Source organism: Synchiropus splendidus, chromosome 6, assembly GCF_027744825.2.
Source record: "Synchiropus splendidus isolate RoL2022-P1 chromosome 6, RoL_Sspl_1.0, whole genome shotgun sequence".
NCBI classification, from domain to species: Eukaryota; Metazoa; Chordata; class Actinopteri; order Syngnathiformes; family Callionymidae; genus Synchiropus; species Synchiropus splendidus.
In genome coordinates, this window is record NC_071339.1 from 14,869,374 (window position 1) to 14,885,617 (window position 16,244).

The 16,244-nt window shown below is 42.8% G+C and overlaps 2 protein-coding genes across 2 annotated transcripts; both read right to left on the reverse strand.

The window, feature by feature from the left end:
- Window positions 1-1,063: 1,063 nt before the first annotated feature.
- LOC128760443 (interleukin-20-like) lies at window positions 1,064-4,640 on the reverse strand. Its single transcript, XM_053867858.1, has 9 exons — window positions 4,632-4,640; window positions 4,425-4,440; window positions 4,237-4,355; window positions 3,214-3,310; window positions 2,631-2,803; window positions 2,067-2,129; window positions 1,846-1,998; window positions 1,714-1,776; window positions 1,064-1,135 (listed from the first exon to the last, which is right to left on the reverse strand). The coding sequence occupies exons 1-9, from the start codon at window positions 4,638-4,640 to the stop codon at window positions 1,064-1,066; spliced, it is 765 nt and encodes a 254-aa protein (XP_053723833.1).
- A 983-nt stretch (window positions 4,641-5,623) lies between these two features.
- prelp (proline/arginine-rich end leucine-rich repeat protein) lies at window positions 5,624-13,994 on the reverse strand. The gene is made up of 7 exons (XM_053868470.1): window positions 13,910-13,994; window positions 8,822-9,236; window positions 8,570-8,755; window positions 7,717-7,874; window positions 7,452-7,648; window positions 6,132-6,207; window positions 5,624-6,054 (listed from the first exon to the last, which is right to left on the reverse strand). The coding sequence occupies exons 2-7, from the start codon at window positions 9,230-9,232 to the stop codon at window positions 5,964-5,966; spliced, it is 1,119 nt and encodes a 372-aa protein (XP_053724445.1). The 5' UTR covers window positions 9,233-9,236; window positions 13,910-13,994; the 3' UTR covers window positions 5,624-5,963.
- Between the last annotated feature and the right edge of the window lie 2,250 nt (window positions 13,995-16,244).

Here is a 16,244-nt window from a genome sequence, read left to right on the forward strand (position 1 = left end):
TTTGTATCTGTGTAGTTGTTTAATGTAAAACTTGGAAAGTAGATAGAAAAAAGACTTCCTCACAGAATTCCAGTGACAACATGGGTTTCTGACAAAAGCGAATAATAGAACACAATGACATTTTTTTTTGTCCAGCTTTGACCACTACACGATAAAATCACCTGGTTATGACATTAAAAGGTCAGGATTTTATATGAAACCTTCGTCTGTAGCTCCCGCCATCGATCTTTTGCGTAATACCTACTGTATTACTTTTTGTTTTCATTTTGACATTGAAACGAAGTAGTACCAATGTTGTCCTGAAGGTGGCTGCATAACCACAGAGGTGTGCCACATGGTAATTATTATATACATTTCATGTACATGTGCACTCATATTTATGAGGCCATTAAAAGGGTGAAATATTTTGTAGAGTCACCAACATGCCTCTGGGACAGTGCGTAAAGATGCAGTATGAATGTTCAAACATTGTCTGCATAGTTGGTTCTGTTGAATTCCAGTTACACATTTGTATTTGTATTATCTTATTAATATGATGAAAACAAACATAAAAACATAAAACATTTAAATAAAAGCACTTTATTTTTGTAATAATGTCGTTCCAACACAGACAAATGCACATGAAGAACTTGTTGTTGAAGAGCAGTACTTCAGTAAATGTAGTGGAAAACTTGACATTAGAAATGTTGAAGCATAAACCAGCATAGGAACATTTGGACAGCTTCACACGACCTCACCAGGACCAGAGAAATCCAGGATCAGCCCTAACTGGGCCCGGGGCCACACTTGGTCCCGATCAGATGTGGAACATTTCATTTCTGGAACTCAACTGTTGAGTTCAACTGGAACTCATCAAAGAAATAAAAGGCACATCTGCATCACACAGTTGATGTAGATGTTGAGACATATGAAAGTCCAGCCATGGGTTGACATTCTATCATATTTTAAATGTTAAATAGTGTTGTCATAAATAAATAAATAAGTAAGGAGCTTTAAATTAAATGAAGTCCTTTGGATAAAAGTGTCAAAGTTAAACTCAAGTTTGGTCCGAGGCTCGAGTGGTTCATCCCTCCAGCCAGTCCAGAACAGTGTCCAGCTCCGCCACGCCCTTCTGAGCGGCCGGCTTGATCTGCAGCTGCCGGAGGAAACAGAAACATGTTTGTCAGCACCGCTGTACTTCTGTCATATTCACAACTACACTCGGTCGCAAACACCAGAGAGCAGGGAGAGTCAGTGACAGTCCCAGTGGGGCCACTTTAGATCCTGGGCCATCAGAAAATGAGTGTTTATGCAAAATATTGTCATGAGAAAAAATAGGAAACTAAATACATTCTTGACTTGTTTCATTGTCAGTACATTTTTGCTGCCAAAGTCACGGAATAACAGAGAATGTGTTCAAAACTGAACTTAAATTAACCGCCATATAATCAAATTTATTAACTCAGTAATGAATTTTACAAAGTTTCCAAACTTTTTGCCTCAACCATATAATGTTTTTTTAAATAATAAGTAGAAAGTAAATAGTAAGTACTTGTTGACGTCATTCAGACAATATTCAGATAGCAAAAACAAGTATTTAATATGCAAAATGATAGAGTACAATAAATAAAAACAAGTAGTTGAAACGCATTTGAACCTCGTGTGGTTTAATCAGACTCAACGAGGTGTTTCCTCTGGCTCCCTCTAGCGGGCTGTGTGAGTGTCTGCTGGTACCTTGACGAACTGGGCGTGCAGGGCGTCCATGGTCCTCTGGGTCTCCTCCGCGCAGTGGCAGTGCTGAAACAACATGGAGCGGGGTTAAACACAGCTGGTGTTTGCTCGGTGACAGGAGGGAATGTGACCTACACATCTGTTCATGTCCCTCCGGATGGTGACGAAGGCGTTGGCCAGAGCGCTGGAGCATCTCTGCTGGATGGACTCAGGGGCCACGTAGTTGCTGAAGACCCTCTCCACGTAGAAACGGAGCAGGAGCCGCAGGAAGCAGCACTTCTGTCCTTCCTGAAAAAGAGTCCGACATTTCAGGCCACATTCCCACCTCAGTGGCAGCTGAGATCCTACAAACTCACCAGGATGTTCTCCATCCAGGATTTGTTCAGGAGCTTCACTCCGATCTCGTGATCTCCTTCTATCTGTAATCAGACATCAGAAGGATGATGCACTGACCAAGATGTGGACGGATGTGACATCAGAAATGCATGACCAGAGTAGTGTGGTTGCAGCTCAGTTACAAGCTTCAGAGACTTTCTGTGACCCAAACTGGGAGCAGAGTAGCACGACTCTAACTAGTGACCTCATGGTCCAACATTGTCTCTCCTCTCCATGTTGCCAGACCATCTGTCCTCCCTAACTTTGTCTCCAAACATCTCCACATGTCCCTCTGAGAGACTCATTTGTGATCTTCTTCTTTCTCCCACTGACAGCAGGAGATTATCCTTATCTTCATCTGTGACTCTCCTGATACCTGAGTCTCTAAACATCATGGTAGTGACATCTAGTGTCCTGTGAAGCTCTGACATCACAGTCATCTCCACTCTGCTCCACTCTCTCTCCACCTTTTCAAACCACACAAGGTTGAGCTGTTTGTATGGATGGATGCAGAGAAGAGAGCAGAAGCAGCTGCCGTCACTCACCGCACTGGATCGCAGATCAGAGTAATGTTTGCGCAGCTCGTGTGTGTGAACGGTGACGATGCAGGTGCCCAAGCTGAGGCTCAGAGTCTCCACGAGTCCACTCAGCAGCAGCAGAGCGAGACAGCAGCTCAGCAGCATCTTCAGCATCGTCACGGTTTCTCTCTGGTGCAACGCTGGAGACACAAATGAACCAAATGAATTATTACCACAAAGAAAAATAGTGTGTCAACATGTTTACACAACATGGATTTGATAGTCAAGACTGTCCAGATAACAGTCAAAAATATATACTTAAATAATTTTCAAATAAAGAAAATGATGAGAGAAGACATAAAAACATTCATGTTAGTATTGAAACGTGATACACATTTATTATATATTATATTCAATATATGTGTGTGCATGATGCTCCTTCTGCTTTTTAATTTATGTATTTTTCCATATTTTTCTAATCGAATGTATAAATAAATATAAAATAAATAAAGAATTGTATAGAATTATACTTTGCATAGCAGATCACGAATAATTAAACAAGTGAATGATACGATCAAAGATAAATGATAACCGCCGTGTTGTGACTTACCAGTGAGGAAGAGCAGCGTGAGGAAGGCAGTGCTCCATGTCTGTGAGCTGCCTCCTCTTATAGTGGGTGCTGGGGATTTCTGCAAGTGCAGGCCTACCTGCACAGGTATAGGGACTTACAGGAGCAGGAAGTGAGTGGAGAGCAGAGGAACTGCCCGGCGAGGTGACGTCAAAGAAACGTTTCCTCCTCCTTGATGCGCACTGAGGTCATTGTCGCAGAAATTACTTGGCAGACAATTACGAGATGAGTCATTCCTAAAATATGTCGTCAGTGATGAGAAGCTGGTGGAGCGGACACTATACTTTCACTCACGCAAACATAGAAGTGGACAAGTTGCTCCATTTATTGCTCATTTTTGTTGCAAAATATGCAGTTTTTAGTCAAATATTTCCAGAGACTGAGATCGTAGTCTCGGTCTGTCCTTGGTCTTCCTCCTCTCAGTTGGTGCACTCAGATGGTGACTGCTGGTATTGATCATAGCCCCGGCCCCACTGCCCCGGTGCCTTCTGGGTAAAAAGCCTTGTGTGTTTTAAGTGAGTTATTTTGCTCTTATTTCTGCTGCTTCTGCTGGAACGACCCCAAGTGCATTGAAACATCACAGTGTGAGGTGAGGTGAAATGAGATGCCCTCACAAGTCTGTTCCCTCAGACCTCGGCCCCCTCTTCCTGAACGTTTTTGGAGGGGCATGGGAGGAAAACAGAGTGCTTAGAGGAATGAAAGCGGGAAAAAGCTGCATAATGATCATCAACTGAAGACAGCCAGGACCCACACTGCTTGTTTTGCTGGACACTATTTAGTGTCTCCTCGTTCTCAGTGAACTCACTATATAATGAGTGTTTTATTTATTAAAGATCAAAAGTACGTCTCGCTTTAATGGTGATCTTGAAACACTTCGTCCAGAATTGTGTGGTGTTACTGAGAACTTAACTGAAAGCTTCAGAGACAAGATGTGTGGTGGTGTTGGGGTTGAAGTGTGAACAGGTGGGGATGACCTTTGACCCTTGGATCACATTGTTTCTGCACCGTAGCAGGCCAAGTTTGCATCATCATTTCCTGAGCCAGGTAACCTGGCTTCTCTTCCATGGTCTGGTGCAGTGACACCCATGACACCACACCCACTGCCTGTGGTTCAACCAGAGAACCTGCAGGGACACGTCACCGTCAAAATCCACCCGCTGGACTGGCTCTTCTGCACAGCCGTCTGTTCTTACTTTCTGTAAATTCACACTGTCAGAACAAAAAGTGGGAAGATCCAGACGTAAGCAGGGCACTTTGCCATTCAGGTAACTGGTCTGTGTAATTAGTTAGCGAGTAAAAGAAATTAACATGTAATTTCCTGGTAGCTTCATAATCGGATGACGCTCGGAGTATTGTACATTGTTCAGATCTGAATTCAACCTTTGATTTTGCAGCTTTACCTTCGGCATCATCTGTCGCTGGTCTTCGAAATGATTCAGAAGAATTTTTGAAGACTTGAACAATCCAAGTAGCCACAATCTTTGTGAATGAATTGAACAAAAACAATCTTTCTAACATATTATTGGTAACATGGCATAAGGGAAGCTGAAATGTATCTATACATTTATTCTATTCGAAAAACCGGAGCACTTCACAACAGTCATGTCAAAGTGTTGCCATGGTTGACCACAAATCGATTTCAGATATTAAACAAAAACTTGCTGTCAGTGTGGTTCACTCAGTGGATTGTAAGTTAAAGATGAGACAGCTGTGCAGTGAAGATTGGCAAAAAAAAGTTCAGTGGTCTGAGTGTTCGCCAGCAAGAAGTTGAAACTCCAAAATCAAAAAACATGTACATTTCAAACATATTCCACCTTACTGAAGTCTTGAAGTGAGCCAGCATCAACGGAATCTAACTCTCTTCTGGTGTGGGAAAAACAAAACAGGCCCTCATGTTATAAATTTTATATTTTCTTCTGAATGATTTCACTTTATATTTATATTGAAATATTCTCTACATAAATTGTTTAAATTATTTTTAATATATATTTATGTCAGGAACTTTAGGAATTTATTTTGGACACAGACAAGCCAAAGATATTGAAAACTTGGGCGGTGGTGAAAATAAAAATAAGTGTGGGGCCTTTCATTTTTTTGGGCTTCTGTGGGGTCCGGTAGCTGTGGATACCTAGACCTCCAGAGGAACTGCCCGATCCACCTCAACTGGCCCAGCTCTCTGAGGGGAAGCCCGGACCCCCTGCGGAGAAAAACCCTCTCCAGCAGCTTGAACACTTAAAGCCACGAAGCCAGTGAGGGTCGGAACTCGGAGCGACAGGTCGATCCAGAGTGTTGCCTTCAGGCTTCACAGTGACACAGCTCCCTCACTGCAGAAGACGACCGACCTGCTGCCACGGAACCTTTAGAAATCACCTCAGCAGACGGGAGGCTGACAGTTGATGAAAGAGGAAGTTTATTAACCAATATTACACAGTCTTTATACACTGGAATAGAATACTTAACAGTAACTTTACATACGGAGTGGTCCAGCACGTTTCAGGACAACTTCAAACGGGTTTGTGTGCCATGAACTTGACCGTGTTGATGTGTCTGTGCTGGAAATGAAGGCATTTCCCTCCTTCTTCTCTCAATAGGTCATAAGATAAAGGTGAAAAAATAACCCAATGTCTGTGTGCTTTACTGACGTTCTGAATGTGGGGAGAGAGAGTGACAGCTTCAACTGGGCTGGGAGGAAGTGTGTGAGTGAGCGTTTGGGCCTCCGGGCCTGATTTCTCCTAAATGACAATAGAGTGGAGCTGTCTGAAGCACATGATGACATCCACAGGGATGGGCGGGCTGATGTGGTTTCCGTCCAGGCGCAGGTACCTGAGACACAAAGGCAAGTGTCACATCATGGAAGCTTTACTGGGTTTCCTGCAAAGGTGTGACGCGGCGTGGCCTACCTCAGCTTGGGAACCAGACTGTAGTCGCTGACGTCAGCCAGCAGGTTGTAAGGGCAGAGCAGCGTGCCGTTGATGCCTGCGAGGACCCAGCACAGGCCACAGTGAACTTCCAAATCTCAGCGTCCAATTGGACTCTTTCATCTGACTACTGTTTCCTCAGGCTGACGAAGAAGTCCACCACCTGACACTCAGCGTAGAGCACCTGCTTCTCCAGTGAAATCAGTGACATGTAGAAACTCTGACTTACACTTTGAATACATTGCACTTCTATGAGTATTTTTTTTCCTTTTCACCTACACTTCTCTCGTACCCACACACATTCAACTACAAGTACTTTGATTTTTTTTTTTAGTCATTTTTGAGTGATAAACTTTTAACGTTCCTACAGAGACTGCCAGAGTGGAGGTGGGTTGTGAGTGCTTCATGAGCTGAGGGTGAGGCTGCTGTGTGTTGAAGAAGTATCCAGGATTCAACTGAATCTGCAAATAAACATCTAATGAGTTCTTGGTTTTGTTCCGTTACTGTGACAACCTGTGATACTTTTTCAAAAAGTTAAATATTTGTCAACTGTTATCAGGTACTTTCTGGATTCACATTAAGTTTAAACAATGTTCATAAAATTAATACCGTTTTAAGCCAATTAAAAAGGCCCTTTTAATCATCTGGTAAACTATTTCGTCAAAAGCCGCGATAATTGATGTTTTGAGGAGAAATACTTTTTATGGTCTATTTTGTTTTTCATTCCAACATTGAAACAGACAACTTATTACAATGTTGTCCTTACGGTGGCAGCACAACCACAGCACTATGTCACATCAAACTTAACTGTAACAAACTAAATGTAGGCACAAAACACGACAATATTAGAGCATTTTTTTTCTCATACTTGTGGTGACAGCTCTGTTGGATGTAATGAACGCAGCAGTAAATATTGCTGAAATATTTCAGGAAGTTTCTAAAGAACAGCTTTTCCCCTCGGTGATGAATTCGTGGACTGCCCTTGTTGTTTGTGGTTTATTTATTTATTGGTAACTTCCATTATTTTTATTTTATTATTTTATTATTTTATTATTATTATTATTTTATTTATTTATTATTTTATTATTTTTCATCTATTATTATTATTATAATGCTTTGTTCATTATTGCACCTTGTTCCTATGCACTTTCCTAGTTGGTGGGGTCCTCAGTGACCTTAGCAATAAAGCTGATTCAGAACACTCAAGACTCCAGAGTGTCTGAACAGATCGGTGATCAACAAAGGAATGGTCACGAAGGCGACGACGTCACCTGGACATGAGGAAGGATAAACAAAAGGCACCTTCGATCTTGTTGTGGTTGAGGTGCAGGTGCTCCAGGTGGCTGTTGAAGAGAGGGACGTGGGCCAGCTGGTTGTGGGACAGTTGCAGGTCCAGCAGGGTGGAGATGTTGAACACCGCCTTCGGAACTCCTTTATCGTTCAGCTGGTTGTGGTTGAGCCTCAGGAAGGACAGGTGCAGGAAACCTTCAAAGTAATCTCTGCAGACATGAAGAACACTTGAGAAAAAGACGTCTTCAGTATTTGGACAGATGGGTCGGTGACTTGCTTGGGGATGTCGTCGATGCGGTTCCTGTCCAGGAAGAGCTGCATGAGGCTGTTCGGAACTCCAGTAGGCATCTTCTTCAAGACATTGTGAGCCAGGTTGAGCTGCAGCAGACTGGTCAGGTCCTTGAACGTGTTCTTACCCAGACCGCTGTCACTTATCTGGAACACGTCGCCAGAAAAGGTTCCTCAGTGTAGACCACCTTCGTTTGGATCTTCCTCACCAGAGGAGGGCGCTGTGCTTCTCAGCAAAGTTAGCGCCAGTGAAACAAGCGTTTCATTGGGTTTCAAGCGTTTCATGTTCAGGCCACCTCTGTATTTGTAAGTGTGGATGAGTACATAGTCTTTACTGTTTGATGCTTAGCCTTCTTTATATTTCCCGTGGCAAATGAATGATACAGTAGAGTTATTTTGTGAAACAAATAAGGGAACCAATACATTTATGTATTTACAGTAAACGTGAGGAAATACGCTGTCAGGGAATAAATAAGGGAAATTAAACAGACTAAATATGATAGAATTTTCGAATGAATCACTCCTATCTTCCCAGTGCTTGAGTGAGTAAAGACCTATAAATAAGAATTTACCATCTATCTATCCATCTATTTATCTTTGAAACCTATGAAACTACAACATTTTCTGTATTTTGGGAAAAAAAAAAGAAAAATTCTGTTCAACTTGCAGCAAAACTAGAACTTGCTGTCACTGCAAACTCACACTGTTTCTAAGAGAATTATCACACTCGGGGCACAGCTAAATTACATCCATTTACCCTGCTTTTCTTCTTTTCTCATAAACGGGAAAAGCTCAAAGTCGGCCATTTTCCTGCAAGCTTGGCGAGAAATGAAACGGCTCACCTGGTTGTGGTAAAGATCAAGAAGCGTCAGGTTCCCCATTTTACTGAAGGCTCCAGCAGGGATCTTTGAAATACTGTTCCTTCCAAGACGCAGCTGTTCCAGGCTTGCTGGGAGACCTGACGGAACCTCCTTCAGTTGGTTTCGTTGTGCATAGAGGTACAGCAGGGAAGGAATCTTCTGAAACACCTGCACAAATGGAAGAGTATTCAAGTAAAGGAAGCTTAGTGAACTTTATGGCTGAATGTAACCGACCTGCTTGTCTATTCGTTGGATGCGGTTGTTGGCCAGGTTGACCCAACGCACGTCAGTGGCATTGACAAAAGATTCTGCCGTCACCTCTGAAATGTAATTGTTCTGCAGGTACAAGTAGTGTGTCCTGAACGGGATGACAGGGACCACGCGGATGTTTCGGTTCTCACAGTTCAGGGAGTTTGGGTAACTTGGGGAACACAGGCATTCTCGAGGGCAGTCTGGGTAGATAGACGGTGGTCCCAGGATCACCGGGGGGTAGTCTGTCGGCTCCTGCGGTTCCAGACCGGGCGCCGGCGTCCTACTGGTCGCTGGACGCCTGGTGGGCTTTTTAGGCCGGGATCTCTGTGTGAGCACTGTCCCCACCAGGAGACACAGAGCCAATGCAGAGAGGAATCCCACGCCGACCTTCATGGTCCTGAAATAAAGAATGAAACATCTCACTGACTGACCAACTGGTCAAAACTCTCATGTTTCTTCAGCTGCTGGTCAGGCTTCCTGCCACTAGATGGCACTGTATCTTCCCAATCGTCTAACAACCTGCTTTCAGCAACAGAGATCAACTATACACTGAACCACAGGTCACTCTGGTCAGTTGTACGGAAAACTACATTTATTTTTGGGTATAAGCTCTGTAAATGATGTAAAAATGTAAAGACTAAATGGCAACATCCTAATTTACCGAGTTATTGAAGCCAAGATTTCACAATGCAGATGATTACATTGTGTCACTAAAATTAAATCTTTCAATCAAATTGATGTTTATTTGTCTTCAGGTCGTTACTGTGCAAGTTGTTACAATTCCCTTCCCAGTCTTTGCTCTCTTCAGCTGGCATCTTTACCTCCTGACCTGCCGGTGTACCACTTGTGTTTGGTACAAAAAGACAGAAGTCCGGCGCCCTGGAAGTGACATGCATGTGTTTATTTTTTGCATGTGATATTATGTTGTTTTTATATCTCGAGATAACTGTTATCTTGGGATAAAAATAAATTTAAAAAAATGAAATCATGCATGTCACTTCAAGGGACCCGAACGGAAGTCTTCCATAACAAACGTTTTCTGATCAGCTTTTCCTCACTGTTATTCACTGCAGTTCATGTGACAGTATGTTTGGATTTATATTAGAATGTGCTGTGGTTGTGTTTCACTTCAGGTGAGACATGACGACCAACAGAACAACATCATCTCGACACTAAAGGAATGATGTCCCTCAGGTGAACTACGAACCATTTCACAACACCTACAATTATTGTAGTAGAAGAGCTGGGCTGTGAGTTAAATACCAGCTTTAAGTCTAACCGGTTGAAGACGCTCTCATTTCAAACATGCACATGCAACATACACCTCTGCATGGCATTGCACCACAGTCACGTCTACAGTGAAGGTTGTGTTTTGCAGGGAATAGTCTGGCTCTGAGGAAAATGGCTTGAAGTTATGAATTGATTTTTGATGATTTTGGTGGATCACCATCCAACCAATATAACAATCTGCGTTACCATGCTTAAGGTGTTTTAGTGTTGCCAAAGATGACTGCTATAAGCTCCAAGATTTCATTCTTCGTTGACAATATTTTCTTGGTCAGAATTCAGCCTTTGGTTGAGGTTTGTAACTTTGATGGTTAACTTTCACTTGTCTTTAGCTCCACCCTCATGTTGGGAGAAGACCTGTGTTTTGTGTTATGCTCTTGCGTGCAATGGAGCATTAACACACTAGCAATGAAAACATCTTCTCTTTTATTCGACCTTCTCTGTAGTTCAGTCTGCTGGTACGGATGAGTGGAATCGTTCTTGGCCTGGATTTCAGGCACTGACACAGGAAATTAGCACTTATGAGGGAGAGGAGCTGAGAAGTGCTGGCATAAAGGCTCTATTGTCAGCACCGGTCCTCTGAGAGGAAGAGAAGTTTGAGGAACGAAGGAACAGAAATATTACTAAAGTACTGAGGCATTCACAGAGTAAGACTTTGATTTGGAAAAAATGTGACGACCCTCTGTTTGTATGTGTGTCTCAGTTATACGTTTGGTTTTGTCTGTTAGTGGTGTTGGTTTCCTTTGGGGGTCAAAAGAGATGTGTGGCTGCAGTTAAGCCAAGTGTCGGCCACGATGTCTGCTGGCCATATGTATGCAATAGAATGTGTGTCATATTATATTGATTTTGGCTAACAAATGGTACTCGCGGCAAAATGGCGGACTGCGTTCTGTCTGACAAAGACTGACAGTTTGTTGTACGGCTTTGAGTTGCAGTAAACATCAAGTAGAAAGTGTGGGTTTTGAAAACAAACTAAACATTCAGCTTAATCCTTCCGTGGTGTCAAGGACCAATTGTGAGGTCTACCAGAAGTAGCTTTCACAAAACTTTCCTTGTTTGTGTGCTTTTAGCCAAAACTACTGTTGTTTTTACCTCCAACACTAGAATGTGTCAGATGTGAATGCCATATGAGGCTAGAGATGCTGTTGTAAATCTGAATGGAATTTTTTAAATCCTGGTTTTTGAAGTTGCTGCAGAATCCTTTACCGATTTTCTAATGGGTTTTAATCTGACAAGAGTCCCAAATTGTGCCTCATTACAAAATGCAGTATCAAGGAGACGACAGTAGAGAATGTTCTCGCTTACACCTCTGAAGAGGTTAATGTGGTACTTCAGCTGGTATTATGAACCATTGGTGTTACAGCTTCCTGTCATGACAAATACAGATTACTCATGTACATAACGTCAGACAGAAGAGTTTTCTATGTTTGAATAATGGGAGAACAGCTACTGTACAGGAAGCGTTTTGGTAGTCTTGAAACACTACATAAGTAGCTGCACTTGTGTGTCATGCAGATGAATACATCCAGATTATGGCAGATGATTTGCTGATCACTGGTGACATTAAATAGATGAATTCCGATTTGCAAATATCTGTTTTTCCCCAGGGTTGGTTGCCTCCTGTCTCTGTCTTCAACTGTGTGACAGAAAGTCAGAAGGTAAGACAAGAGCTTTAAGCCAAAATGTGCTGCGCCTTAACAAAATAAACACTGGCTATTCCCTAATGAGGTTACTTGGCGTTGCCCCTCTTTTCCCTCCGAGTCATCCAGAACCTTCCAGGCCCACGTTTGTGGTCTGAAGCAGCTCTTTAGTTCCACATTGCCTTGATTCTCGACTTTGTCTTTCGTGACATCCTGTTTGTGTTGCCTAAAACCAGCATACAGATTGTGATCCGACCCTTGTTTCTCACTGAGTAGACTCAGTAAACATCCTGAATGTCTCAGCCTTCCTTTTGCCTGTGGAGGTCTAAAAGTTTGAATCCTCGACTCGATCTGTATGACCAATAGACTTTAAATGAGAAGGTTAGGACACTTCTTTGGGGGGTTAACTAGACAGTAAAATCTCATTTTTGTCCAGGTACATGTTGAGAAAACACCTTAAAATGTGTTGCAGACTCTTCACCAGCTCTCAGTACCTGTGTGAGCCAGAGCTCAGCCAAATCCACTTTATTAATATGTCAATCTCGTGGTTCACGCATGGCGAGCTGCGCTGAAGGCTGGGTGTCAGACTTGATGACACAAGGGCAAATATTTCAAGTCAGAGGCCGATCAAAATGTATCATTAGTGAAGTCCGTAATAGGAAGAACCAAGTCTTAGAGAATGCAACATCAACCTCCCTCAATGGAGGCGAATCTCAGTGAGGAACCTTATACTGTCCCCCCAGTGACTGACAACACTGGAGACACTGTGGCACTTCTTCCTTGAAGCACAAACAAACATCTGTTTCCGTCTGTATGTGTTTGGTCGGGTCACTATGTTAGCGCACCGTGTGTTGGAGGTGATGTGTTGTGGTGCACATTAAGTATTGAATTTAATGTTAAGCCAAATGTATGTATTGTAAGCTGCAGGGGCCACATAAAACAGCTGTGTGGATGGAGTTTTTGACCTCTAGTTTGACACATGTCCTCAGCGATCCTACGCAATTGACCAAAGAAACAACAAGAAAACGTGCATAAATATCACAAAAAAATGTCATCCTCCTCCTGGAAACCAAAGTACGCAGATCAGATTTAGAAGTAATTGACTTGATGTTATTTTTAGTTTAGAAAGGTTAAGTTGCTCTCTCAGAGGTTAACAGTGAGTTTTCCTCAGATGTATTTAAAATAATAAAATTTGGAATCTGTCCACTTGTTAAACTACTGAAATAACTGCACTGTTGATTATTGGCAAGTAGGGATGGGAGAAATGGCAAAAATATGATTTTTTTTTAATTATTATAAAATGGCGATTTCATTATTATTTATTTATTTATTAACCAGACAATTTCAGCCAAAGAACACATTTTTGCCAACGTGTGAAGGACGTAAACCTACCAAGGGGTAAACACTTAACACTAAACAAAGAAACAAAAGACAAAATAGCTTTCTGAAAAGGGTCAACAAAATATTTTTGCCTTATTAGATTTGGTGATTAATGGACGTACAAACAGAAAGTCCTTCAGTGGTTACTTGGTAAGTAGGTGTGGGATCTTCATACTAGATGCTAAAGCAAAAATAAGTGTAATAAAAATCAAATGAAAAAGAACACCGATTAAACATCTGCCTTCACTAGCAGCTGTTTCATGACATACTCCTGCAGTCAGTGCCGAGTTCATATTTTGAGGGAGAGAACACTGCACCAGCTGCTGGTCTGATGTTACAGTATTGCCAAAGCATTTTCTAACGTGGGTGTGTCCAGAGCTGCAGAAGCTGCATCTGATCAGTGACCTAATTGACAATAAAATCTAAATCATTAGTGAACTTGCTTTCATTTGTTCATGTCTTATTTGAGTTGTATCGTTACTTTGTGCATTTACTTAGTCTTTTTTTCTGTCTGTTTCTTTTTTAAATGTAAAACAAAAGATAAATACTTTTTTTCCCCCCTTTACTGTTCCTTATAATAGTTGTCCTGGTTCTGAAAGTGAAGATATGAAGCGGTTGTGAGAGGCCAGTTCCTCTCTTGCTGCTGTGGCACAGCATCAGCCAGCCACCTCTGCCGGCACACGGCCTCCCCTCACTGACCCACACCCTTAATTCGCGTCCCGTCCGCACGGTCACCTGGGTAAACAACAACAAAGCCTCTTACCTGCCTCTGGTACCTGCCCTCTTTTGTCAAGCCACAAGTTCTGTGTCTTTCCTTCTCTCTGCCTCTCCCTCTTTTCCAACCCTCCCTCTCTTCCTCTGTTTCACCCTGTTCCCCAACCCTCCCCTCACTCTCTTGACAAGCCTGGTTTTTTGGGTTTGTTTCTTGGCTTTTTTCCCTGTGGAGGTCACAGTGGTTCTTTCTCTTCTCGCCGCAATCCCCCACCCCCTGCTCGTCCCTGGTCCAGTATGACTCTATAAAAAGGGTCGAAGCTGCTTTCAAAACTATAAAGAAATGCATGTTTGTTCATTTACATGTGTTCATCAATAACGTAAATTAGAACCAAAAAAAAAAAAAGCATCTGTGTCCCCACCCGCTCTGCTTTTGTTTAGATGATGACATGCTGATCTTGTCATGTGTTTCTCATCAGCACCATCTCTCTGCTGACTACACTCGGCCAGTTAGTCTTTTCTCTTCCCTTCAGCGCCAGTAAACAGGGAGTGATTATTGAGGTCCGGCTCTGTGTGTTGTGGTTGGTCATGGAGGAAGTGACGCGATGATTGGTGTGTTCTATGTGCCACAGGGGAGCTGGGAGGTGGACGTGTGTTCAGTGCCCTGCATTCCTTCACTGTGAGCAGCAGCTCAGTAGTGTAAGTGCAGAGGTTATTACACATATGCTCACTCTTGCTTTCCTCCGTCACAGGTTTCTCTCTGTCTGTTTATACAGTGGTTTTAATGAGTAATAACTCAAGGAGTGATGATCATGACAAGCCCTGATGTTGCCCTACTTGCTCTTGTTTGCCATGGTGATGAACTGATTGATATGGAAAATTATATTCATGAGACTGGAAGAGGTGAATCTGGAGAGAAGCAGAATGGAGGTTACCGTAACCAAACAGCATAGAAATGAGTACAGGTCAAAGCATCATCGGAGACAGCGATGAAGGTGGTGAAGCAGAGAATGCAGCGGACAGTGATGTTAGAGCAGCTACAAGAGCTTCAAACTTCACAGGACGATCATGGTCTCACGAGTCAAGTGAGTCAGAGATGAAGATACTGAATTTGTCAGTGGGAGAAAGGAGAAGATCACTCTATCAGAGGGACATGTGGAGAAGTTTGGAGACAAAGCTGGGGAGGACAGATGCTTTGGACACATGGAGAGGAGAGACAGAAGGAGAACCAGTGAGGTTGACATGTAGGTTTGACTGCAGGATGATGACGTCTGGTTACGTTGCTATGGTGAACCCTGTCTAATAATCCTGAAGAACCACTAATAATAATAATAATCCTGGTTGCCCTGTTCCAACAGTACATCAACCTGTGGCTGGGAGGGACATCTCTGTGTGGTCTACGTGGCAGTGAAAGAAGACTTTGTGACACATTCATTTTTAAGTTGGGGTAGTACAGCCATTCCATCAACTCTGACCCAAAACCGGACCTGGCAGTACAACACAACGTGCAGCTTTTGGAAGGCTCATCTCCAGCTGCTGGAGCTCATTTCACACTTTTACACAACCTTTTACTCGAACTCTCCCTGTGATTGCAGTGTTGTTGCAGGGTGATGGCCCCTGAAGAAGCCGATGAGCCAGAAAAACAATTTCTGGAATCAAACTAGTGAGACGTGTTATCTCATCTTCAAGACCAGTAAAGATGCAGTGTCAAGTCGTGACAAGCAAGAGCCATTCCAGTGAGTAATGTAGCAACAATTGCTAAAGAATGTCCTTCAGAGAAGCAGTTGATGTGCAGTCCCTGGGAAATGAATCCATAAGCAGGCAGCGTGAAGATGTGGTTTTGATTCAAGTGTCTATGCTGGACAAATGTGGGATTTGCCTTCGCCAGTGAAAACAGAAGTGCAAGGAATGTTTCCCCCAGCCGTGCTCAGATACAAGGACACATACATGATTGCTATCTGTCTTTGAGCTCTGGGTTTGTCTTCTGGAGATGCTACTGTGGCGGGTTTTGCAGGGGCAGAAGCTTGACTTTACTGCAGGAAGCACATAAACAGAAGCCTTCGCTGGAGCAGCTGCTTTTAACAGATGGACGGCAGGACAGAGTTGAGGCGCTGGTCCAAAATCTGTCGGATAATCATCATGGAATCAGCCCCAGGACGTTGTGTTCTGTCATCTCCAGCGTCATTTGTCTGATTAATGTCTTAAGTGTGAGGAAAAAGTAAATGAAAAAGATTTACGTGATATAATTGTGTTGCACGGATCATTTAAAATAAGTATTTAAGACATTCAAGTAAAACAAAACAAGCTAAGGAACAGGTTTTCCAGAAGGGTTGCTACCTTACTACAGACTCGTTGCACTTTTGCAAACAAGATGGATGGTTCTGAGT